Source organism: Pelodiscus sinensis, chromosome 1 (assembly GCF_049634645.1).
Source record: "Pelodiscus sinensis isolate JC-2024 chromosome 1, ASM4963464v1, whole genome shotgun sequence".
Taxonomy (NCBI): Eukaryota; Metazoa; Chordata; order Testudines; family Trionychidae; genus Pelodiscus; species Pelodiscus sinensis.
The window spans coordinates 284,914,788-284,941,179 of NC_134711.1; the positions used below are offsets into that span (position 1 = coordinate 284,914,788).

The 26,392-nt window shown below is 39.9% G+C and overlaps 1 protein-coding gene across 5 annotated transcripts in view; it reads left to right on the plus strand.

Moving 5' to 3' along the window:
• The window catches only part of AKAP11 (A-kinase anchoring protein 11), a 72,519-nt gene extending 67,994 nt beyond the window's left edge, over positions 1–4,525 (plus strand). For all 5 annotated transcript variants that reach the window (XM_075918957.1, XM_075918959.1, XM_014574202.3 and 2 more), the window contains one exon: positions 1,380–4,525. In XM_075918957.1, the coding sequence (XP_075775072.1) occupies positions 1,380–1,526 (147 nt within the window). In that variant the 3' untranslated portion in view covers positions 1,527–4,525. The remainder of the gene's footprint in view (positions 1–1,379) is intronic.
• The last annotated feature ends 21,867 nt before the right edge of the window (positions 4,526–26,392 follow it).

Below are 26,392 nucleotides of genomic sequence, written 5' to 3' on the forward strand. Positions count from 1 at the left end.
CTAGAGATTTAAACACCTAATTTTTGTAGAACCCTTATAGAGTGAGGTTTTTCCTGTTGAATTCTATAGGGATTTCACATGAGGCATTTCACTCCGATTAGTGCATTAAACAGGGCACGCCCTGCTATAGCTAGTAGTTGTTGTTTTGGGAGCTGAAATGGAAAAATTAGTTGGATGTACACCGGAGGGGGATGTGTGTGTATGTGTGGTGTTTTTTTCCCTTCAGTTTTCTTGCCAAAATTAAGAACTGATTTGGGGGGGGGGGGGGGGGGGGGGGGTTAAAATTAACTCTTTTGTTTTGATTTCTGTATCAGGCTGTTTTTAATGTGCTTTTTGCTCTTTTTGATGGTTTTTGTTTTAAACAAGATAACACTCTAAATGCTTAAAAGCAAAAAGTAATAAAATGTTGCTGTGACTTTTTTTAACTCCTCCCCCCCCTTTCTTTCATTGTTGGCCATAACTTTTTGACATAATTTGCTAATAATTTCAGTGAATCAAAAATTAAATTGGTATTTGCCTGTTTTTTAAAATTGGCCACATTCTACTCTCCTCCCTTAGACAAGAGTGGTAAGTGTGTTACAAATCTGTTTCTTTCATATTCAACTTGCTTTTGATGTGGAATATTTGTTAGAGGGGATTCAAACTGGAATAACACCTTCAGTCACTCAAAACAAGCATGAAGCTCAATGTAAAGAAAAACAATAGGTGCAATGGTAGAAGACACTTTAGCCCAGAATAAACGTAATGAAACTTGAGGCTGGCAAAACACATTAATTAATTAATCAATCACTTTCTCTCAATGTTTATTATATATCTAATATATGAAGATTCTTGTTCAGACTTCTGAGGAAAAAAAGTTGTTTCCTATTCCAATAGCTCTGTTTTGCAAATGGAAGTTTAACTTACACTTTTGTGTTTTTTTGAGACATAGGAAATTTCCTAAGTGAAGACTCTTTCCGTTGAGGGCAGGGTGTGTATATGCCAACCAAACCACACTAATATGTTGTGAAAAGAAAATCCACATCCTTTTATTAATCTTTATTTTTGTCTTTTACTGTATTACATTATGTATTAGTGGAGGTGGTGGCAAATGCTATAATCCTGTGTTTAGAATTTCCTGTTTTTCTGCAACCCCCATGAACCACAGACCACATATCACTTGAAAATGTCACTTCCTTGAGAAGAATTTTTTGTGGAAATTAACTTAAATATGTTTGGTCCTTGAGAACGTTTTGTTTGTATAGCTGTGGAATAACATTTAACTCTTCACAGTGGGTCTTCTAATAGAATAGTACCTCATGTTTCAAGGAGAATTTTTATAACTGTCAGTCATTTAGTTTATTTATTTCTCTGGGTTAAATATTTTGTTCTATTTCTAGCTTTCGAAAAGATTGAGAGAGAAAGACTGGAAGGTTGGAGACCTCTTGCAAGCAGTACTGAAATACTGCGAAATGATGGAAAAGACTTCTGATGGGGATAGACATCTGAATAAACCTTTATTTGGCTGGCTTCTGGAAAACGTCTGAAAAAATCCAAAGATCCGATATTCTTTCCTTTATTCCTCCTTTAGTAGAAGACATGAAGGGCAGAGTTGTAGAGCATTTAAAAATTAATTGACAAATGTTCTATTAATTGTCAGCTTTTTAAGAGACTTTGGGGTGAAAGGAAATATAGCTGTTCTGTAAGTATTTTGTGACACTGTATACGTTATGTTTATCCAGTGCATATCTTCATAAATAATATCAGGGTATTGTGTCCATCCACGCATATTTATATATACTTCTGTGTTCGGACTATATAATGTTATGAAAAAGGATCTCCTCCGTGGATAGTAGTTGATAGATGATACAGTAGGGTGTACAGGATTCCCACTATATTGGTATAGTTGTTTATAATTGGAGGCACAGTATATTCAGCAATCAATAGCATAATAGCATTATGTTTGAATTGCTAAAGAAACTTGTTTCAATTTTATATGCAACCACTCTTATTACACATTCTGTGTTTTGAAATGTTATGATACGTTGTATGACTTGTCAATATGTTGATATAGTAAATACTTGTTGGAAGTTTTCCTCTTGGACTTTTGCTATCTTTTCAGAAAAACAGTTCCTTATCCCTACGCTTATATATCTAAATGATCTTTGTGTCACAAACTGAACTTCTGAGTAAGAAACACTTTTAAATAGTAAATCATCTTAAAATATAGAAAGACAGAAGTTTTACAAATTAGTTGCCATTTTTCTTAAATACCTTTGCTATAATTATTATTTTAAAGGAAGCCATTCAATCAAGTCTTTTAACAAATGAAACTGAGAGGTTGGATACTAATGCTTCTACTTGTCCTGTGGTTGAAAGGTGTCTGTCTCTTTAAATGTTTGATGATTAATAAGTGCTAATAGTTCATTATCTTGTTTTGCTTTACAGACCCTTTAGGGGGAAAAGTGCTCATTGCTGAATATCAGGGTGCCATCTCAAAAGTAGTGTCACTTCAAGAGAGTCATCTATTTTGAGAGGCTATAGGAATTTAAACAGCCATCTGACTCTAAAGGACTGTAGCTGTTTAAATCACCAAATTTAGAACAAGATCCTAGTTCTAAATCTCTCCGTTGACCTCAGTGGATATTACATATGCTCAGCAACTCTCATGATTTCATCTTTGATTACAGAGAAGGTTCCATGCATAGAGCTGGTGAGCCCAGCAACACTTTCTTTGCAGTGACAGTGTGCTTTGGAAGTGTATGTGAGTGCTCATCAAAAAGTTATTATCTTTTTTAGCATTAAGAATAATCTGGATTTAAAAATACATGCTTCATTGGAATATAGTGAATATACAGATTATTCTTCAAACATATACTGTAGCATAATTTTCAAATCTACGTGTGTAGTAGGTTTTTGATGGAAAATACTTAATTTTTACTGTATATAATATTTTTACAGATCTTCTTTAAGCTTACTCTAAAGCACTATCATCTGGCGTCAGGACTCTCTTGAATTAGAGTTGGATATTAAAAATAGGGGAGAAGTTAACTGATAATTTAACATTGATACAGTTGTCAAACAAAACTATATCATTCAGTGGGAATCCTTATCCTGAAGATATCTAATTTGAGGAAAACTGTTTTCTCGACTGAATCAAAGGTTTATTCCACACACTAGTTTATTTACACCATTCCTTCAAAGTATAAAGGTAATGAGATGAAAATTCAGTGAATGAGACAGTGAATGAGATCACAGTCAAAATGTTGATCTCTCAAACCAGGGTAAATCTGAAGTGTCTCCAGGATTTGGACCAGTTTCCCAGAGCAGAATTTATCCCATTATGTATGTTGTGTGTATGTATTGTCATACTAAAATTAGGGAAACCTCTTTTGGTTATTCTTTAATTTTAGATTGATAGAAATATATACAATGGCTACGCTGTTCCAGAACACCATATATTAACTAAATTTTAAACTTATCTTTGGTATTTTGAAAATGGGTAACATTTTGATATATTTTGTAAGATTCTTAGATAAAGCATGTTAAGAAAGGTCCCTCTATAAAACACAAGTGAAAATAACGATGTTGAAACATATATTTTCTCTTCAAATTTGTAAAACAAAATACAAACAAAAGCCTTAATCTTAGGATTTTTTTTAAAACATTTCTAACCAGCCAATATGGTAAAAGGCCATTAGAAGAACAAGTGTTTCTCTTCCAAAATGAGAATGTGAAATAACTCAAACCTAGGCACTTATTTAAAAGTGATATTAATAGTATATCTATCTTTCGCGCTGTTTGAGTTTAAAAAAAAAAAGTCACCATTCCAGGACGAATGATGTGTCTCAAACATGCATCAGATTTTGAATGTTACATTTTTCTAGTGTAACTGTTTATATGGGGCCTTTTCTATAAAGAGATGCTCGGACTAGGGAAGATGGGAAAGTAGTAATCAGTAAACACTGTCACCAGCACAAGAGGGAGCTAATGTTTGCATTGAAGGAATAAAATATTGGTTTCAGAAATGTATGGATTTATTTTAGTTTAAGAATTTCAGCTTTTTAGTAAGATCCACTATTGTCAATCTTATGCTGTACTTGAGCTTTGAAGAGGCAGGTACAGTGCCTAGCCACTGTAGTCACTTTATTTTGTACATTCCTGTTGTATAGCAGGAGTAGTAGTTCTAGAGAGTCATTGTTCTGTTGTAATGTCTGAATAGTATTTAATACCAAACTTCATTGTTGTTAGCTGTAACTGCTACTTATTTGGTTACTTGTGCATTCTTATGATAATTCACAACCTAATTTAGTGACTCAATTGTATACCAAAAGCAGATTGAGTAACTTTAAGTGTTTATATAACTATATTAAATTAATACAATATGAAGGTCTTGTACTGTAAAAATGTGACATTTTTCTTTTGCCATTTTAGTAATTTGATAATGTATTCAGTTACCAGATTATGAACTTCAGGTTGCACTAAATTTTTCTTTGTTTTAGCAGTGGCTTCAAATAAAACAAACACATCTTGTGTGTTGAATTGCCTTCAAGAGAACTGTCATTTGTTGTAAAGCCTTAAAACTTTTTTCTTTTCAGCTCTCTCACACACTAAGTAAAATTGGTCCTGGTCATGTGAAAGAAAGGATGGGACTGTAAATAGTGCTAATACTGGAATAGATGACTTTCTGACTGAGTTAACACTAAACCAGTTTTCCAAGAGGCTGTTTAAAAAGTATTGTGGTCCTCTCCTTCAGATGAGAGACAAAAACCAAGCTCCTGAACACAAGAAGTCAAGAGCTCATTGCCCTTTTTATGAAAATTAGTGAAATCAATCCTACTCTTCTTGCCAAATTCCAAGTTAGAATTGCATCCTGCCTACGTAAGTCTCCCTTATACTTTCAGATCAGTACAATATTCTTCACTTCTAGTTCTAAACAGTGATGTTGTGTTGGGTGATTAGCAGCTCCCTAAGGTATTAACAGTTCAATGATGGGTGAAGTGATTTCTGCATAGATTGTGCAGTGTTTATGAAATCCTTCAGAATGGAAGATCCCTATGGAGTCTTCAAGATAAATGCAAGAAAATAGCGTGGTAAAGAAAATATATGCTTATGTTTTTTTATTGATTACAAATACTTAATCTAATCCTGGTTTGTTTACTTTGTCAAACAAAAAGGAATTGTTTTATTGTGTATCATCAAAGTGACTAGACTGTGCTAAGTCCAAAGATTCACAATGTGAAAATGAGTCAACTACTCAAGGAAGAAATAAATTGCATTAATGTTTTTGTTACTATTTTAATACATTGAAAACAGTTGTTTTGAGAAGCAGGGGGATGGGACGCTGTTAAATAGGAAGGATTGGATTTCAGTTTTAAAAATGTATAACTTTAGCGGGAAAAAACCCTAAATGATTTTATAGATATTGAATAGGATATTTTTGTGGTATGCTTGATTGTTTCATCTGGTAACATTCTTTGCTTCATTAAGAAATCCATTAGGAGAGAGACTTTTATGTTTTTGATTCAAGTCTCCCATTCAACTGAATGGAAATCTCTACTGAGCAGCTTGAAAATATATTGTATACACTTTTGCTACATCACATGGTAAAATATAATCACAATAAAAAGGAAGTTTGGTGGGGATGGGTAGGGAGAATACATTCATGATTTGTCTCAGAGGGGTAGCCGGGTTAGACTGTATCTGCAAAAACAATGAGGAGTCTTGTTGCACCTTAAAGACTAACAGATTTTTTGGGGCATAAGCTTTTGGGGGTAAAAACCACATTATCAGATGCATCTGACAAAGTGGATTTTACCCACAAAAGCTTATGCCCAAAGAAATCTACTAGTCTTTAAGATGCCACTGGTCTCCTTGTTCATGATTTGGCAATTTTTTTTTTCTTGCCTTTAGGAACTTTTTTGTAACAGGTTCTGGTTCTCCCTGACTTCTGCTCAGCTATTTAACTGTATTAATTGACTCTGGCATTTTCTTTAATCCAGATTTGCTAATACTCCCTACCATTGCCCTAGCATACAGCCTGCTCCCGCTCCTTACACTTCCTTTGTTCGCTTGCTGTCTTCCCATTCCATAGCTTGAGCTCTCAGTGTTACTGCCGTCCATGCTGATACCATCCAGAGGATTAGATTGAGAAGTAGCCGGAGAAGTGTCATGCTAGGATTGCAACCTGATCTTGAAGAAGGATGCTCTAATTGCTAACTTGGGTAGCTATCAAATGCCTGGTAGCCTGTTTCTCCTTTCTTCATCCCCAGATCAAGGCAAAGTGCAGAATCTGTGATCCTCAGAAACAAGGGAACTATCTGTGACACATGTGAGAGCAGTGTGAGTGGCGGCAAGAGCATTCTCAGTGACTGGCCCATAATCCAGCAGCTCCTTTCCAAAACAGTTTAGAACCTCCATGAATTAGAGTCTTTACGATAAACTATCCAATTCTTCTCTTCAGGTTTGTTTTCAAGAAAAATAATAAAGAGCTTTGTTCCTGCTTGTGGACAAGGTGGCAGAGATTGGATATGTTTAATCCATGTTTTGGATAAATATAGTCGTATAACTACCAAAATGGATTAGACTTCTGATGACAAGATATACTTCCTCTACCTACAACCTCACCTCCCAGTCTCACCCTCCAAACACTCTGTGGCCAGAACACCTCACTTGTCCACAAGAGTACAGGCAGTCCCCGGGTTACATACAAGATAGGGACTGTAGGTTTGATCTTAAGTTGAATTGTATGTAAGTCGGAACTGGTACATATTGTAGGGGAAACTCTAGCCAAACATTTCTCCAGAGCTCAGTTTTATTCTCCCACACCTCACTTCCCTCAATCATTTATTCTCAAGCTGAGGTGTCTGCTGAGAAAAGCCGCTCCGCGTCTCCCTGGTCTGCTGGGGGGAAGCAGCTAGTGCGGGGTTGCCTCACCCCGTTTGTAAGTAGGGATCCGATGTAAGTCGGATCCATGTAACCCGGGGACTGCCTGTACCTCCTTGTTCACATCTACTTTCTTTGTTTTGTTGTCCCCATCTTATCAATACTGCTGTCTTCACACTGATTTTTTTTCCCTGACTCCCAGCCTGTTGTCCTGATGTGACTCCCACTCTGCTGATTCTTGGCCAGTGGGAGTAGCTAAAAACCAACAACTGGGGACACTGCTCAGTTGGGAAGCTAAGCCATGGAAGGAGATCACCTCACAGAAACTGGCAGGAAGCAAAGCGAAGATCCAATCTCAATTTCAGCTCTCTCCAGCCCTCACTTAGATTTCTGGTTGTTTAGGTTCAGGAAATGTTTCATCAACATTTGTTTTATCTGTTTCAACTGACATTTTATGCTGACCAGCAAGAATGGCTAAGTAGCTATAGAAATATAATGCATATTTGCTGTAACGTATGGCCACAGTTACCCTGCATAGATGTAAAACCAAACTCAGACCCTGCTAAGCACAATTCCAGCAAAATCAGTAGAGTTGTCTTTCATCATCTGTTTGGGCCATAATGTTTAATAACAAATTAGATATGGTTTTTTAGATATGTCATTGAAAAAGGGTATGTTTTCACGATTTTCACCTCTTCACCTTGTGCTGTCAGCAGACATTACAGCCAGCTTGGTTAACCACATAAAATCAGTCATGCTTTTCCTTCTCCTCCAACGATGTTAGTGTAATATGAATAGAAATACAGTAGAAGGCTAACTGACCATCTTGTCACCATGGAAACACTAGTTTCACAGGAGATAAATAATGTATCCTTTGAAGAGTGGAATATAAAAGAAATGACCAAGCAGGAAACCTTCCATGGAAAATAAACTGAGGAAAAAGCTAATCATAACTTAATTGCCTGGGGAAATCACTTCCAGAGACACAGTAACATTTATTAACTGCTATGTTAAACTGAACTCTTTAAATTTAAATATTCTATAATGTAATATACCTATTAATTAATAAAACTGTAGTTACTTTGAATTAACATGTAATAAATTCATTTGAGTTTTAAAGAAACTATGTTCTAGCACCTCCATAGCAACACAAGGCTAAACATTTCAAGCACCAGTGATTTAGGTGCTAACATCTTAATTAACATCTTAACTTAAAGTTGGAATCTAGAGAGCAGAAAGTATTTTGGTTATTCTCACACTTGGGTGGTTGTAGTACTGAAAGGGTTAAGCTGGAACATTGTGACTGGCTTAATAAATGTTGGCATCTTCAGTAAAACCTCTCTTCCTGTGACTGCCTGAGAAGTTTAAGAGGTGGGTGTTGGAAATTCCCCAAAGAATCTGGAGGGCCTCCTTAAAGTGATCAGAGTGTTTTTTGAGAAGCTCTTTGTAAGGCATCTTACAGACCTAGCTTTAGAGAACAAATTATTGGTTTTGATTTAAATATCCTTTTTGAATATTTTTTCCTGTCCTTACATAGTCTTCGAGTTCACTGTTTAGTGTAAATGCTTACCTTGTAGTTATGATATGCTTAGGATTAAATTTGTTTTATATTTTCCCCTCAGTGTAACAGCTTTCCATAATTATAGGGAACAAAAATTTTAGTAAAGGAAGCAGTCCTATGTTATCTACCCACAAAATGTGCTGCCTTAATATAGATAAATTGGCAGATAACCATCTGTACTCTTGTAAGCCAAATAAGGGCTGTTTGGTAGCATTCGTTTTTAAAACTGAAAATTAAGAAAACCTACCAGATTCTCTAATTAACATGATGCTTCAATAATCCTACAAAAATGCATGTATTACCTATTTAATTTAGAGAGCCAGGGCTTTGCTCTAATGATCCAGGCATCTCAGTTAATTTAAAGGTAGGTTAAATTCCCCACAAGCATCCCATGTTTACAATTATGTACTAGCAGAGAGTCATGCAATAAATTCAGTGTCTGTGGCAGAACTGGTAATCTCCTGGCAATCAAGGGGCTGGGTGTTTGTGTCTCAAGCCTTTTGCCATGTCTGCCATCATGATGTGCCAAAAAGAACGGAAAAGCCGAAGTTTTCTTCATGGTTAACTTGCTACTCTTGCACTGCATGGCTGAGCATCTCTGTCATTGAAAGATACAAAAATCCAAAATAACTTTTAATAGTATTGTAATGTGTTTCCTTTAGCTAGGTTACAGGATGTTTGGTTAGAGGTTGGAGGGGGGTGGGGTGAGGTGGGGGGTGGAGGGGAGCACGCACACATCAAATCAGAATTATATGTTCCATACTACAAAATGATTTAAGATTGCTAGGTCAAATGAGTGAGACGTCAGAGACTGAATGAGGGTTAGAGAGCTGCTTAATTTTCATTGCCTGAAGAACAAGAAGCATTGTGAGCTCTTGCAAGTCCTACAATGTGTTATTTTTCTTTCTCTACAACTTTTGTAAACAAATATATAACTTCACTTTTTTTTAAAAATGAAATTTTTAGCCATCATGATTGTGGGGGAAAAGCTTGAAAATGCAAACCGAGTGCACATAGAAACCAAAAGTGCAACGAAAACACCAAATTTATTATTTAAAAATCTCATAGCTTTAATATCAGTCTCATGATTTTTTCGTGTCCCAATTCATAATTTTTGAACACACAGCAATAATCAGCAGATCTCTTCCTCCTGGACTTTATTCAATGTCACTTTTATTGATGTTTCTCCAAAAGCTGCTACATTATTAAAAGTCTGGAGATTTTTCACAGTAGTCTTAAGAAGTGTCCTGAAAGTCTGAGATCCCATATGACTTTCACAGCATGCACCTTTCTCCCAAAGAAATAATATCTGTGATATAGCCGAAGCATAATTTTGATTTGATATCTAAAACACATGGCTGGTCCCTGTATGAGACCAGTCATGTGCAGTATAGGCTTGAGACCAGAAAGTACTGCATATAGTGTAATTGGTCCATACCTAGGGCCCGAATCTCTTCCTGCTCTGCATCAAAGGTAGAAAGGAAGTATGGACTGACCATCTCTCCAGTTCTTCCTTTCCATTGCATGCCCTGAGTCAGAAGCCTCTGTAGCTAGAGCTATCCTTGCATTGTCTTCATCTCAGTACCGTAACTGTAATTGTATATAGCTTGTTAATGTTTTATATTATTCTATAATATTCTATAGTTGACAGTGATTAGTTTTCCCCCCCAGCCTGGGGACCCATTCCTCCCCACCCCAGTTTCTTCTCCTTGCTTAGTGGTTAGCATGATTAGTGCTTTTACTACCTTGGGCTATGTCTAGACTGCAGGCTTCTTTCGAAAGAGGCTCTTTCGAAAGCATCTTTCAAAAGAGCCTCTTTCAAAAGATCGCGTCTAGACTGCAGGCGGATCTTTCGAAAGAGAAATCCGCTTTTTCAAAAGAGAGCACCCAGCGAGTCTGGATGCTCTCTTTCGAAGACGGCCTCTTTACATTGAAGAACGCCTTCTTTCGAAAGAGGAACTTTCGAAAGAAGGCGTTCTTCCTCGTGAAACGAGGTTTACCGCCATCGAAAGAAAAGCCGCGTTCTTTCGAAATAATTTCGAAAGAACGTGGCTTGAGTCTGGACGCAGGGGAAGTTTTTTCCGGAAAAGGCTACTTTTCCCGAAAAAACCCCTGAGTCTGGACACGGCCTCGGAGAGGTGCATAGTTCTGTCAAGTGCAGTATCTTTTGCTTCTTGTCACCCTGACCTGAGAGGGACAAAAGCTTTAACTAAGGAAGTTTTTGACAGAGGGAAGCTTTCATTACCTTGTGAAAAATAGGCTATGATGTCTGAGTCAGATCCATACCCCCGTATATTAGCCCCTGCCACTGAGCATAAGCTCTGTAGAAGAAGGCAGAGCAGAAAATCTTGAGTTTCTCATAAGAGTAAGGGACAGTCTTACAGACCTAAAACCAGATCTCTCTGCCAGTCTGCTTCCAGGAGAAGGGATCCTTCTCTGACTTCTTTCAAGTTGGGTGAATCTTCATGCACAGGTACCAAAGATCTGGTCTAACTCTCCTAACTGTGAAAGAAAACTATGCTGAAGTAAAGCTCTTATAGCACTAACTTCACTACCAGCTCTGATGGCAGCCTGGACCTATATCAACATACACTGGTACTGACCAAAATCTCCATAGTGGACTCTTTCCAACAGTACTGGCCTGGCCCCCTACGGATCCACTAAGCACTAAGTCTGCTAAGATTGGCAGAACCAACAAACAGACTCCCTTGTAGATGGGGACAAACAGATGTTTAGTACCACAGAGGATGCCTTTACCTTCGTGGACTCAAGAAAAGAAAGTTCTGTTCTTCTTTCAGTCTTGTTTGAGAGACATTTTAATCCAAGAGGAGGATACTACTTCAAGGAGAGGGAGCTATTCATCTAGTTGAGCCCGAGCTTCCCTCCACTGGTGTCAATACTGCCAATGGCATCTGATTTGACCTTGTCATCTGAATCCAATGTCTAGGATGAACAACCATCTCCCAGGGACGTTAGCCCAGACAAGGTTTTTGAGAGTTTCCTTGATTCATCTACTGTCCAAGCAGGAGTATTCTATAAGGAATTGTTAATGTGCAACTCCTAGCCAGTATTTGACACTTTGTACTGGCCTGTTAGGAACTGTGGAATCCTTTATGCATGGTACCCATATCTATACATGCTACTGGAGTGACATTGACCTACTACTAGGTAACAGCAACTGGCTCTACAGGAGATGTGGAGGAGGATGATCATAACCTGGATCTCCTGGGTAAATCATCTTCCTCACGTGGTGAGGTAATATCCCCATCTTCACCACCCACAACTGATGACCATAGGCAATATCAACAACTCTATTGCAGAAGGAAGCAGTAGAACTTCAAAGTCCACTCAAAGAAGTGAAATATACGCCACAGACTCTTAGTTGCCTTTCCACCCATAGGACCTAGTTGTATAGGTCTCCTGATGAATAAAGCCATTATGGAACTAGATTATGGCATACAATGTATGCCACGTGTACTTTTATCTATCTCTATGGTAGTAAAGCATTAAGTTGTGCCTACAAAAGAGGCAGAATTCTTGTTGACTCACTCTTCCCCCCCAATTCCCTCATAGTACAATCAACTGTGGAAAGGTCCATGCAGCAACAACCTAAAACCACCCTGCAGACAGAAGATTCAATACCGGGACCTTCTGAGGAGAAACATGTTTGCACCCATCATCCTACTCTTCAAAATCTGTAACTACCAGGCCCTGTTAGCAAAATATGGTTTTATAAACTACTTTAAGTTCCCAGAGTTCTAAACAAAATCATTGAAGAGGACATGGCACAGTTCCAAGCCCTTATTGAGGAAGCTACTATGCTCATGGCTAAAACCTCACTTAGCTGCAGTGGATGTGGCTTACATTGCATCAAGTTTCATAGTGACTGCACTAGAAATGTGATGAGTCATGGCTTCACTGTGAGGTCCCCAGGAAGGTTCAGAACTCCACTAAGTACTTGCCCTTGGTGAAATGTATTACTTTTACAAGAAAACAGATGAGTCTTTGTGCTGTACAAAAGTTCACAACAACTCTCCATTCTATTGACATTTATGCCCTGGCCCCGAAGAGAGAGCCTCAGAAACAAGCTGTGGAAGAGGCCTTGACTTTTACACCTTTCTGCCACCAGTGACTAAATGACCACCTTTCTGCCACCAGTGACCCCATATCTGGGTGCAGAGGCCCAGGTATGAGGCTCATCTACCTCAAAGATAGCCACCCCATTTCTTTCCAGAGTCCTATGTTATTAAGTAACATACTTTGACCACAGTTGAAGGACTCTATCAATGGTCAAGTGGATACTAGATATCGTCCACTTTGGTTACACTGCTGAGTTTCATTCTCTACGTTCTCCAAAACATGCTTCTCAGCTCCTTTTTTAGAGACCACTCTCACAAGGTGCTCCTCCAACAGAAGGTGGACTCTCTCCTTGCACAAATAGTGCAAGTGCAACTTCAGCATCAAGGAAAAGGGTTGACTCCAACCATTATGTAGTTTCCAAGAAAAAGGGAAGATAGTCTTTTTTTGACCTATGGTAACTAAACATTTTTATTCACAGATTAAAATTCTGCATGGCTATGTAGACATCAATAATTCTTTCCTTGGAAAAGGGCACATAGTTTGCAGCTCTCAACATGAAAGAGGCTTATTTTCACATGGACATTCACCCATCCCACTGAAGGTTCCTCGTGTTTCTGGTAGAACAGGAACACCACAAGCTCAGAGTACTTTTATTGAGTCTAGCAGCTCCCAGAATCTTCAGAAGTTTTCTCAGTGGTAGCAGTACAATTCAGACAAAATGGCTACACTGTCTTCCTCTATGCAGATTGGCTTCTAAAAGTCAGATCCTGTCTGGAAGGTTAGCCAGCAACCTTGTCTTTGCTGTTCCTCCAGGCATTCTTATGAACATGGAAAAGTCTACTGACACCCAAGCAGCTTATAAACTTTATATAGGCAACCCTAGACTTGAATAAAGCATGGGCCTTCCACCCAGTATACAAATTCAATGCCATTAGCAATCTGATAAATCAAGTCACATCTGGGTCTGCCTTTTTTTGCCATTCCTGTACATATGTAAAGCTGTTAGCATGCTAGCACCACAGTCTGCAAGCCTGGCTCAGGTCATAGAAACATAGCACACTAGAACTGGAAGGAGCCTTGGGAGGTCTTCAAGTCCAGTTCCCTGTCCTCACGGCAGCACCAAACACTTTCTAGATCATTCCTGATAGATGACCTGCTCTTAAATATCTCTAGAGATGGTGATTCCACAACCTCGCTAGGCAATTTATTCCAATGTTTAACTATCCTGTTAGGAAGTTTTTTCCTAATGTCCACTCTAAACCTCCCTTGCTGCAATTTAAGCCCATTGCTTAAAGGCCAGCTCCCTGTGAGTACTGACTCTTGGCTGCCCTTCGTGTCACCCTCCATACTGCTGCCTCTGCTGCAGAGGTAGCAGCATGCTGAGAGTGGGGAAGGGAGCTTACATATAGCCATGAAGGTGTAACTGATGAGCCCAAGCTCATCAGTTAACTGTTTAAACATATACACTATCACATCCCTTTTAATGACTAGCCTCGCCATTGCCATTTAGCATGGGATAATCATTACAATACTGCTGTAGCTTCCAGCCTCTGGCATGCAAGTAACTAGTTATGTCTGTTTGAGTGTTGCAGCCAGCCAGCCACATCTTAGTTCTTCTCAACCTTGGTTATACTGCAGAGTGACCCAACTCAATCCCAAGTCTTTGATTGCCCCCAGAAATGTCTATCCTGTATTGTCCAGCCCTTTTCTGGACAATATGGCTGTATTATTTCTTTAATATAAACAACTTGCCATCCCAAATTTAGTTTCAAAAACACTTCAATTTAAGCACACTGGATTAGAGAAAACAACAAAAGAATTTTACTAAGTACAAAGTGATTTTAAGTGAGCACAAGTTATGAAGCATAAACATCAGAAACAGTTACAAGAAAATAAAGGGCTACTGGTGTCTTTCCATAACTATCAGATTCAAACAAAATTTCTCATCATATGCCTGTTACTAAAGAAACTGTCTGGGTCAGGATCCTTTCTTGTAGACTTCAGTGAATGGTTCCTTAATTATTTTAGGTGCTGTTGATGTAATGGGAAGGAAAAGAGAGAGAAGGGGCCCTTTGAAGTGTTTGTTTCTCCTTTTTATTGTTTCATTCCCCCTGTTGAAAAATCAGTTTGGGGCAAGACCCTACTGGTTTTTTCCACCTGTTTGAACTTCCTTGTCTCTCTTTCCTGCTTGATGACTCTGTTTACTGCTTAAATGCAAATTAAGCAGAGCGTGTATTCTTTTAAGACAGACCTGTTTACCAACCTTGGTTTGGGTTATGTGGTGTTAATACTATACAGTGGAATCTTATCACTTGAAATATATTTCACCAGGACCACACTGGCCAGCAAATTATGAATTTTTAAATGATCTCTCACAAGGAATATTTTGTGCTAAGAGCTCCAGCCTTGTAAGGAACCCAGTCCTGAGCCATTGGTATTGACACTATAACACGCTTCATTGGGGGTGAGTGTTCTGCTATTGCCCTAATGCATGGATCCACTTGCACCACTGAAATGTGAGAAGGCAACCAAAGAGAGCCACCAGCATGCTCTCAAAAACTGCAGCAGATCCCTATGATGCACCACATTCCCTCCCCAAGGTGGGTTCAGTTAGGTGCGGTGTCATGTGATGACCCTGCTAGGCCACCTCCTAAGGCAGGGCAAGGCAAAGCAGAAGTGAAGCCTGCTGACACAGCCAGTCCCTGTGATGACTTAAGGGGCTGGTGCATGCTCCTCAGCCAGGTTCTCAGGGCTTTGCTCCATGTACCCCACCCTGGTTTGGTAGATAACAGGATGTGCCCTGGACATTGGGCTAAATGGACCACTGGTCGCTACCGCCCACCTTAAACTTCTATACCTGCCTTTTCTGCTTCTCTTGGCCCCATAGCCTCCAGCACTGGTTGATTAGCTGCTCCTTGTCAATTGTTGCCCACCTCCACTGGTCAAAAAATCACCTTCCAGACTAGTTCAGACTACCAAGCACTAGCCTTTCCTGATGCAGCATATAGGCCCATCTGCGGGGACTCATAACCTTGGGACCCAATTAAGACCTAGCCTCATGTGACCCTTACTACCTACTGGCCACATCCACCATTGATGGCCTCACACCGGCCCATTCATGTGTAAAACCAAGTAAGCTCAGGCGGAGGCTTTTTTATGCAACAAAAGTCATGCCACCACCCCTGTTTTATGGCATCTTCCTGTTGCAATGATTAGCGTAGCATGGATTGCACCTGTTGGATAGTCTGTTTTGTTAACATATTTTAAACAGAGTGATTTTATTCACATTGCACAGAGCCCTTTCAAAGTCTTCAACAACACAATGACAGACTTCAAACTCTGGTTTCCGCAGAAATTGCTCTGGTTGGCCAAAATTCATCCAGGTGCTGACAGTCAGAATTCTTTCCTCTAGCTGAAATGTACACAGTTGTGGTCATAACTTAGCAAACAATTTGAGTTTGTCAGTATATGCCAGCACATTACATTAATATATAATAGCTGAGGCAGAGAGTGCTTTTTGCCTAATTAGTCAAGAGTTTATTAGCTTAGAAATGCACCATGTGCAGATTTTGTGGACTGCCTGTTTCCATAATAATAGTGAAGACAAGTGATTAATCATTTATTGTGTAGTGATGAGTCAGCACACATGGGGCAGTTTTTATCTAGCAGGAATTTTCATATTTCATTTTTCTAGAATTTTGTGTAGTTTTACACTAGTTCTAGTACATCTTCAAGATTGTTGGCAATTTCAAGCTATATTTGAGGGCTTCATAGGAGCTTCAAAATGCTATCATAAAAGCTGCAAATGTGCCCAATGCTCCCATTCCTCTTCCAAGGCACACCCAAGAGAAGTTTAGGATATTTTGCATGTACTTTATTTGCCTGGATACAATAACAAAGAACCATGATTATGATACAAATCAAAGATCTGATTCTTCTGTATCGTAAGAAGCAAACATTTCCTATTTAAATCCTTACACTGAACTGTATTTTTTAAGGAAGAGCCTGTTAAATTTCTCTGAGGAGTTTTAGTGATAATTCTTTTCATGTACTTCAATCACCAACATGTATGGCAAATGACCTTTTCTTTTAAGAGACATCTCAATCGCTGGAAGTATCTGAAATAATCCTTATCTTATGAACAGTGATTAGGGATCAAATGGTTTGGTTTTGATGTACAAATGAGTCATATGCTTTATTTTTTGACTATTTATGTATTTATTGCTTCATTTTACTATCTTCTTGTCAGAGATGACAGTAAAACTTGGTTTCTCACTCAATTTAAAGCCTATCTTTGAAATCCCTACTTCATCTTTAAAACAAAATCCCCTCCATGCCAATAGGAGCAGTAGTTCCTGATTATAGCAGGATATTGGTTTGATAAGCTTTATGACTAAGAGTATGATTTCTATGCCATATGCAGAAGAAAACACATTTATCCAGACACATAAAGGACAGAGAATAAAACTCTGACAAGGGCAAAACTATGTGTGGGATACTTCTTCCTTCTGTTTAATGCTGCAGAAGAGAGTGGGAAGAGAACACATGAAATGCAGGCAAGATCATGATCTTATCTACTGACCCAAACACCACATGCAATGCTGTAAAATTGCTGAAATGTAGGGACTTTCGCACACACAAAAAGGCATAAACATTCTAAAGATACATTAGAATGTAAGAGGAAGATCAAGGATTAGGTAAGCGCACTACTCAATGAAGGGGGAAAATATCAGGAAATATACAAGGTGTACTTAATGACTTCTATGTTTCAATTTTCACCCAGAAGTAGGATGGCGATTGGACATCAAACATAGTGAATGTCAGTGAAAATGAAGCAGGATCCAAGGCTTAAGTGGGAAAAGAACAAGTTAGGAGTTAGACAAATTAGGTGTCTTCAAGTAACCAGGGCCTGACGAAATGCATCCTAGAATACTCGAGCTGCTGACAGAGGAGATGTCAGAGCTAGTAGTGATTATCTTTGAAAAGTCATGTAATACTGGAGAGATTCCAAAAAACTGGAAAAGGACAAATTATGGTGCTAATCTATAAAAAGAGAAATAAGGACAACTTGCTGAATTACAGACCCGTCATCTTAACTTCTATACCCGGAAAGATAATGGAGCAAATAATTAAGCAATCATTTTGCAAACATCTAGAAGATACTAAGTAACAATAGATTTGTCTAGAACAAAACATGTCAAAACAATCTGATAGCTTTCTTTGACAAGGTAACAAGCCTTGTGGAAGGGGCGAAGTGGTAAATCTGGTTTATTTTGACTTTAGTAAAGCTTTTGATTCTGTCTTGCATGACTTTTTCATAAACAAACTAAGGAGATACAACCAAGATGGTTCTGGTATAAGATGGGTACAAAACTGGTTGGAGAACCATTCTCAGAGAGTAGTTTTCAGTGGTACACAATCATACTGGAAGAGCATAGCAGGTGGGGTCTAGTAGTGATCAGTTCTGGGTCTGGTACTGTTCAATATCTCTACCAGTGGCATAGAGAGTACACTTGTAAAGTTTATTAAAGATACCAAGAATGGCAGGGTTGCAAATGCCTTGAAATAAAGGATTAAAATTCAAATGATCTGAGCAAACTGGAGAAATGGTCTGAAGTAAATAGGATGAAATTCAATAAGGACAAATTCAAAGTACTCTTCTTTGGAAGGAACAATCAAGAAACAAGCAACAATTAAACACATGCAAAATGGGAAATAACTACCTGGGAAGATGTACTATGGAAAGGGATCTGGAACAGTCATAGTGGACCACAAGTGAAATACAAGTCAATAGTTTAACACTGATGCAAAAAAAGTGAATATTTGACTGATGTATTAGCAGGAATGTCATGTACAAGTTCAAGTAATTTTTCCACTCTGTGCGCTCGCTGATTAGGCCTCAATTAGAGTACTGTGTCGAGTTCTCAGTGCCATATTGCATGGAAAAATTAGGGAAACTCCAAACAAAAGCAACAAAAATGAAAACCTGACCTATGAGGCAAAATTGAAAGAATTGGGTTTGTTTAGTCTGGAAAAGAGAAGACCAAGAGGGGACATAACAGCTTTCAAGTACCTAAAAGGTTGTTATGAGGAGAAGGGAGGAGAATTCTTAACCTCTGATGACAGGACAAGAAGCAATGGGCTTACATTGCAGCAAGGGAGGTTTAGGTTGGACATTAGAAAAAACTTCTTGTGAGTGTGGTTAAGCACTGGAATAAATTGGCTAAAAGATTGTGGAATCTCCATCATAGGAGATGTTTAACAGCAGGTTAGACAAACACCTGCTAGATATGGTCTAGATAACACTTAGTCGTGCAATAGTGTGGGAGACTAGGACTGGAAGGGTCCTGAAGAACTTGTTTAATCTATGATTTTATGCACATAGAGAGTTTGTCTGAGTCAGAGTTAGGTATGAATCCAACTTTGCATGTCTTATTTTAGCCCTTTTTTATATTAGTGTCAACTTACAAGTCTTCCATTTGAAAGTAGAGTCCATTGTTTTCAGAAGCCACTTACTTGGTATTTTGTTGTCAGTTTAAGGTGGAGAGGGTAAAGCCTGATGATATGGCCAATTAAGGCTTTTGACTTGTTCAAGAAAACCAGTTTGAATAGATATCAAATATTATACAGTCAAAGTGGAGTAGAACTTGTAGTTGCACTAAAATGAACCTGCTGAAAATCCACTTCCCAGTCAAAATTTACTATTACTAATAATAAACTAGCACTTTTCACTACATACATACATGATCATTTGTGTCCCAAATATGCTAACTACCTTCACTTGTGTGTTTTATATGGAGGCAACTGTTGAAGAGGGATAGGAAAAACTTGCAAGGACACTCCCCCTGTGCTTTGCCTCTGTTCCACCCCTTGCTGCCTCCCTGCTCTACCTGCTCCCCACCTCTTCCACCAGCTGTGTCAACATAGCGGGACTGGGGGCTGGCCGCTCTCCACACTCACCGACAATGGCAGGAAAAGCAGAGCAAAATGGCACTAGCTTGCTCTACTGCCCCAGCTGCATTTATCTGTTTCCCAGTAGTGAGTGTGGGGTGGCCTTGTCCTTCCCCTAAATGACATGGTTGGGGGAGTGCAGTGAGCTTAGGCTACCTTTCTCTGCTTTCCTTGTTGCTGCTGGTGATTACAAGGGGATGGGGAATATATTCCTATTGTGGGCATTGGTCTCCCACACCCACTAATTAGCCTGCTGGCCAGCCCCTTTTACGCCCCGCCCACAGTGTTGTGGGCACACGCTCCCTCATGCCCCCTATGATTTTATGAATAGCTGTATCTCTCCATGGTATTATTTTCTGGGACACAGTGGAATGCCCAAAATATTTCCAATGTTTATTTACAAAAGGTGATCTTTTGGTAAATAGAGTATTTCCTGTTTGAGAGCGTACTGTAAATATCCATGCATCATCTTTATTGCTAGACTCAGTGGCTTTCCTAAAATTAGATGCAAGATAGCTTGATGGAGACTACTTATCAAACCATAAAATCATCATTTTATACTGCCACTGGGAACATAGTGCATGTATGACCACCACTAGGCAGATTTGAACGTGGTACTTCTAGAGCTTACTATAGGAAACTCTACAGCTTGAGCTATAAAGCCAGCTGCTTTTTAGCTTAGGCTGTAGAGCTCCCTTGTTCTTATCTCTCGTTGTAAGTGTTCTAAATATTACTACATAGGCCAGTGAATCACACTAGGGCTACGTCTACACTGCAGGCTTCTTGCGCAAGAACGTGCAAAGTGTCTACACTGCACGCGTGTTCTTGTGCAAGTAAATTTACAGTAAAGCGTTGGAATAGAGGGCTTCTTGCGCAAGAGTTATTCCTCTCCCCACGAGGAATAAGCCCTCTTACACAAGAGCTCTTGCACAATAAGGCAGTGTGGACGGGAAACAAGGGTTTCTTGCACAAGAAACCTCTATGGCTAAAATGGCCACCAGAGCTTTTTTGCTCAAGAGAGCATTCACACTGCCATGGACACTCTTGCACAAAAGCACATGGAAGTGTGGGCGCGCTCTTGTGCCAGACCTTTTCTTACACAAAACAGTTCTTGCGCAAGAAGCCTGCAGTGTAGATGTAGCTTAGGTGTGTGGGTTACATATGGTTTGTAGTTAACACCAATCAATAACAAAATTCCCCTTTTAATCAGCATTCTGGTTTTATACAAAGACTCTCTGTTATACAAACTTTTTCTTATTTTATCATCCAGGAGAGTTAGCAGCCAGAAATGACATCATTGTTTAATTCATTGTCAGGTTAAAAGATACTACCCAAAATTTCAAGCTTTTTTTTACCAAAATTAGGCTTCTAACTCCATATAGCGATCATAGATAGAATTTATCTGTAAGAGAATATTTAAAATAGTGAGTGGTTTACTACTTAAATTTCAATGCCATCTGGTATGAGGGACAAGCTGATTTTTTCTGAAGATAATATAAGACCTCCTTCTGGTGGAAAAATACACTTGCTAGTCCTGGGTATAGCCCAAATGACTCTTTGGAGCTAGAACTTTCTGCAGATGTGGCACAGCTATTTGACTTGTGTTAGGGACAAACTCATAAGGTAAATTTCAGAAACAGACAGGAACCCACTTGAATGGTTTTGTAGTAGGCGCCAGATTTGTTTGGACAAGTCCTGATTGAGAGTGACAAGAAAACACTTGTTCTGGGAGATTTTTTTCTCTTACAACATCCCTCTTTCCATCGCTTTGTTATACTTTTGGCTATTATGAGATAACAAAGTTCTTCCAAACTTCCTTCTCCCAGCCAATATTTTTTGGCTACAAAATATGAGGTAACATTTTCAAAAGTGCCTAACTGACAGGGAAGTCTGCATTCCATTTTCAAAAGTGACTTGAGCACTTAGGCCCAGCTTCTCAAAGGTACTTAGGTGCCTAAATGCCAAACTACATTCCAGTTTTGTTCCACTGCAGTCCACAAACATCCAGCCAAACACTGTAGGCATCTAAATTCATTTTATGCCTAAGTTTTCAGGATAAAAGTTCCCTGAGTGCCTTCATTTTTACCTCTAGGTTTGCACACTGCGGTCTCAGTTTAAACACCAGATGTAAATATCCTACCTAAGCCCCAGACTGGTTCCTGGAGACTGACAATTAGCTCCTTAACTTGTGGGTGGGGCATGCTCAGAAGCTGTCTGAGTTGGATCCCATTCCTGCTCCAGGAAGAGAAGAGTATGATGTGGATGGAGTCCATTTTATAACATTTAGCCCAGTAGATAGGGCCTCACTTGGGATTTGGGAGACCTGGATTCAATACCCTCTCTCTGCCAGAGGGGCAAAAATATTTGAAAGGTGGGCCACCATTCAAGATACTGAGCTATTGGGTATGCTGGTGTGGGGCCTCTTCATTCTCTTCTGATATAGCTTATTTGTCTATTGAGGATAAATAATGGAAAAGTGACTAGCATTAGGGGGCTAGACCAAGCTCCCTCACATGCTAGGTGTGTGCTCTAACTACTGGGCTAAAAGTAGTGAGGCTGGCAGCAGCTGCTGCTGACACAGCGGTTTGGTGTAGAATGAAGTAGGCACTTACCTGATTCCCACCAGAACTGCCATGTGAAGCACCGGCGATCGACAGGTGCATTGGTGCGGTGACAGCACTGATGCAGGTGCTGTACCAAACTGTGGTGGTGAAGCTGGCGCTGAGTTCTCAAATGAATTTCTGTTTACAAGTTGATCTACAGCTCCATCCTGAGCTATGGTTATGAATTTTGGGTAAGGACTGACAGGACAAGCTCACTGGTAGAAGTGGCGGAAAGGAGATTTCTTAGCAGCGTAGCTGGGCTTACTCTCTGAGACAGGGTGAGGGGTTTGGCTGTACTGGAGAGCCTGAAAGTATAGCCACTACTCTGGACTGATAGTGGACTCAAAAGGTTTGGGCACCTGATAAGGATGCTCACTAGGAGATCTCCTTTGTAGGCACGTTGCACTGGGAAGAGGCTTGGAAGCTGGCCCAAAGCACGCTGGAGGGATTATATCTCCCACTGGCTCGGGAACACTGGGGATTCCCTTAGGAGGAGCTGGAAGCTGTTGTCAAATTGAAATGTTTTGTTTTGGATCAATTCAATGTTAATCTGCATCTGCCTTTGACACTACAGTACCTCATGGGTGTTTTATTTTGGTTGCTGAATGGCCAAAGTTCCCTGTGGGGCTTGCTAGCTGGCTTATATGTCCCATGATGCAGTGTGATGTCTCCTCCAGCTGAGCATCATGTGATTATAGTTCATTTCTGAAGAGGTCAACTGGCCTGGAAGCACCTGAGCAACAACTCTCATGAAGTACCGAGGCAGCTGAGGCAGACCTAGAGTGTCAACACGCTCTGGAAGAAAATGTTTTGACATCTCAGAATAAACTTTTTAGAACTTTTCAATTATATGTTTATTCTGAAGCTCTGTCCCAATTTGAAATATAAACAAATGTTAAAATCTCAGGATTTCCTGCAAAATAGAAATTATTTGTTTGGAGCAGTGGTACTCATAAGTAAGGTTACAATGGAAACATGAGTATGTTTAGTAAAAGTTAAGGACAGGTCATGAGCAACAAACAAAAAATCACAGTCCTGTGACCAGTCCACGACTTAGAGCTCATTGAATCTTAAGAGGAGGAAGGTTGCCAGGGGAGATGAGAGGCAGAGGAAGCCCATAGACCAGCTGCCAGGAAGGGGGAATGTTGCAGGGGATGAGGAGGAAGAAGCACGAGCTGCTGGAGGAGCCCCAGGGGCCTTGTGGCCCCTCTGCTGCTGTGAGAGGAGGGGCTGTGGCCACTCTGGCCACTGCTGGGCTCACTTACGGGAGCTGCCAAACTTTGGCTGCTCCCACTCAGTGCCCCCAGGACTGTTGCTCAGGCAGTGTCCAGAGCCAGCTGCTTAGAGCTGCCAGAACAGTCACTGGTGCAGCTGACCCTAGCATAAGCGACTAGTGCCTGCAGTGGAGGGGGTACAAGAAGGGCCACTCAGAGGAACGGGGTGGAGGCACAGGGGGATTGTGTAACCCTGAGTGTTACTAGGAGTTACTTATGGACCCTGGAGCTTGGGCCGGTCCGGCAGTGACCAGGGTATGTGGTGGTGGGGCTGCCCCAGAAGCAGGCTGCAGAATGGCTCCAGTAGCAGCTGATGTGGCTGTTCCCAACATCATCTGAGCAACTGGCTGCAGTGTCAGCTACTTGGGCTGCCTGGGAGTCAGCTGCACTGACCACTGCAGAAGTCATAGAGGTTGTAGGAAGTCATGGAATCTGTGATCACCACAACCTCCATGACAATCACAGAGCTCTATTCATAAGTATTTGCCAAACAGTATATGTGAATAAATGTCACCTCGTAGATAGTTAAAAAAATATTTAACTTGCCTATTTAAGGTATGTAATTGGTCACCTAAAGCCTATTTTTTTCCGATTAGAGTGAATTTAAGATGACAAATAATGCTCTTCCAGTACATATTTTTAGATGAAAAAATCATTTGTGCTAAAATGCTTGAAACTTCCCTGTCTCCTCAACCCCCAACTCAGGGAGGACCCCTACCTTCCCCTCCCCTCCCCTCCCCACACCAGTCCAAACAAAGCCCTCCTTTTACCTTTTGAGGTTTCAGGGGTTGCACTCTGTAAAAGGGACACAGTACAGTTCACTTCCTCTCATTCAAGTGTGTTGTCACAAACAGTAGGTTGGAGGAGGGGGGTTGTTTATTTGTTTTTTGAAACCATTCAGTTCCTGGCTTACATCTTGCATCAAAAATGTACTAGCTGTGTCCTGACCGGTGCCTATGATATAACATACATCCACAATGTGCTGTACTCGATGGACACTGACAGTGAATAACAAACCAGAAATAGGATAATGGATTTCCTCAGTACACTACCATTATTCATAAACAAAACCTCAGTGTTTTGAGGTTCTTTTTGGTTTCTCTGAATTTCCTCATGGATATGGCTTTCAGTGGTCTTTACGAGTCATATTGTACTAAGAGTTGACGACAGAGGTGTGCATTTGCTGTCATCTTAACCACAAAAAACTCAGTGCCCTGTCTGCGGTACATCACATCCTCCCTGTGTCTCCTATTACCATTTTCTGCCCTATGATGGCCAGTCATTTGGCATTCTGTCAGAAGACAATGTTGCAGCTTGCCTCCTCTCACCCTGGCATGTTGTTCCAGGCAGTGGGTTGGGTCTTTCTTGAGACCGTTCATTTCACAGCTTACATCTGTCAATAAATAAATAAGGGACAAGATCTCCCACTCTTTCTCTTTTAAAAGGATTTAACTATACCAGGAAGTTGTGAAAACACAAAAAAATGCTGTTATTGTTAGGTGCTAGTTAGGATGGTGTTAATAATTTATATTTTTACTCTGATAGATGAATCCTTGATGTAAGCAGCATCTACTTAACACTGAATATAGCAGTGTCCCCGCATCCCAATGCAAAAGACTTTTGCTCTCTAAGCCCTCTAAGGGCTTTGTTTACACTGCAGGGTTTTTGTGCAAGAAGCCTTTTGTGGAAGAGTTCTTGTGCAAAAACTTCTAGCACAAAAGCATGTCCACATCGTAAAAGTGATGTACTTTTGCACAAGAGAGCATCCACACTGCATGGACGCTCTTGTGCATCGAAGTTCTGATTGCCATTCGCAGAATGGCCATCAGAGCACCTGTGCTTTTTGTGATATGCTCTTTTTGCATAAGAAATCTCTTTTGTGGAGTGCCACACACACCTTTTTGCCTCGTAGAAGGAGGTATATTTACATCACAAAAATCCCTCTGTTCTATTGATTGCACATTTTCTTGCACAATAACACGCTTCAGGTGTGGATGCTTCGTGGGTTTTTGCTCAAAAACAGCTCAATTTTTGGATTTTTGTAAAATTGAGAGTCACTAAGTTGAATTTAGTTATTTCAAAATAGTTTCCTAGTGTAGACATGGCCTAAAGGACCAATTTTCAAAACTGCTTAGCACCTGCAATGGGAGCTGTTATGAGTGGAGTTCTATCAGAAACTGACTATAAATTTACTTTAGGTTAGGCAAATGGAATTATATGACACTGTCAGCCTTGGTGCGAAGAAATTTGTTTATTTGTTAATGTGTATTTACAAGTGAGGACATGGTGATTGTGGTAATCCAGATCAAGTGCCAGGCAATAAAACACCTACTGAATTGTAGCTGATTGGAGGGTTTTTTGAGTGAGAGAAAACTGAACCAAAATGCCTCAAACCTCAGCACAGTTGACACTCAGGCTAGGCCCCTTGTGGTCTGTTGTCAGTGCCTCCACCAGCTGCTGAGAGAAGCTGAGTGAGAGACTGTTTTTTTTCCCTCATGTAATTGAGGTGCTGCCAGAGATCAAGCGACGCCCTCGCCCTGACCATATGTGTCACTTTTAGTGCCTGGGTGTTGGCTGGCAGAGAGAAACTGTTTTCCAACTATTTTTATTTTCCTTTCATGTTGCCTTGGTTTGTCTTTATTTACTCAGGAGATGGGACTTCACAGATAATCTTTTAGGATTTAACAATATTCAGGCCAGAATATATTATTAAATGAAGCAAACAGCTGTCTAATAAGGTCTTTTAAATCCTTTATAGCCGATCGTGGCCCCCAAACAATACATTAGTGAAGTGGAAGCGTGGTTCTTATCTTCTGCTTTTTTGTTTAAACCAAATTGGTGTACCATATGTAGCATACACAATAACTTTGGGCTAAATAACATATTAAGCTTCCCTATGTTTTTCATTAGTGCAGTTAATGGGAAGACTAACTTCTATGTGTTTTTTGTCATTATTTTTTACTACAGAAAAACAAAAGGACAGGTTAGTAGGCCCTCAAATCTTCCCGCCCACCAGCTCCCAGCCTCTGGGTATGTCTACACTACCCTCCTAGTTCGAA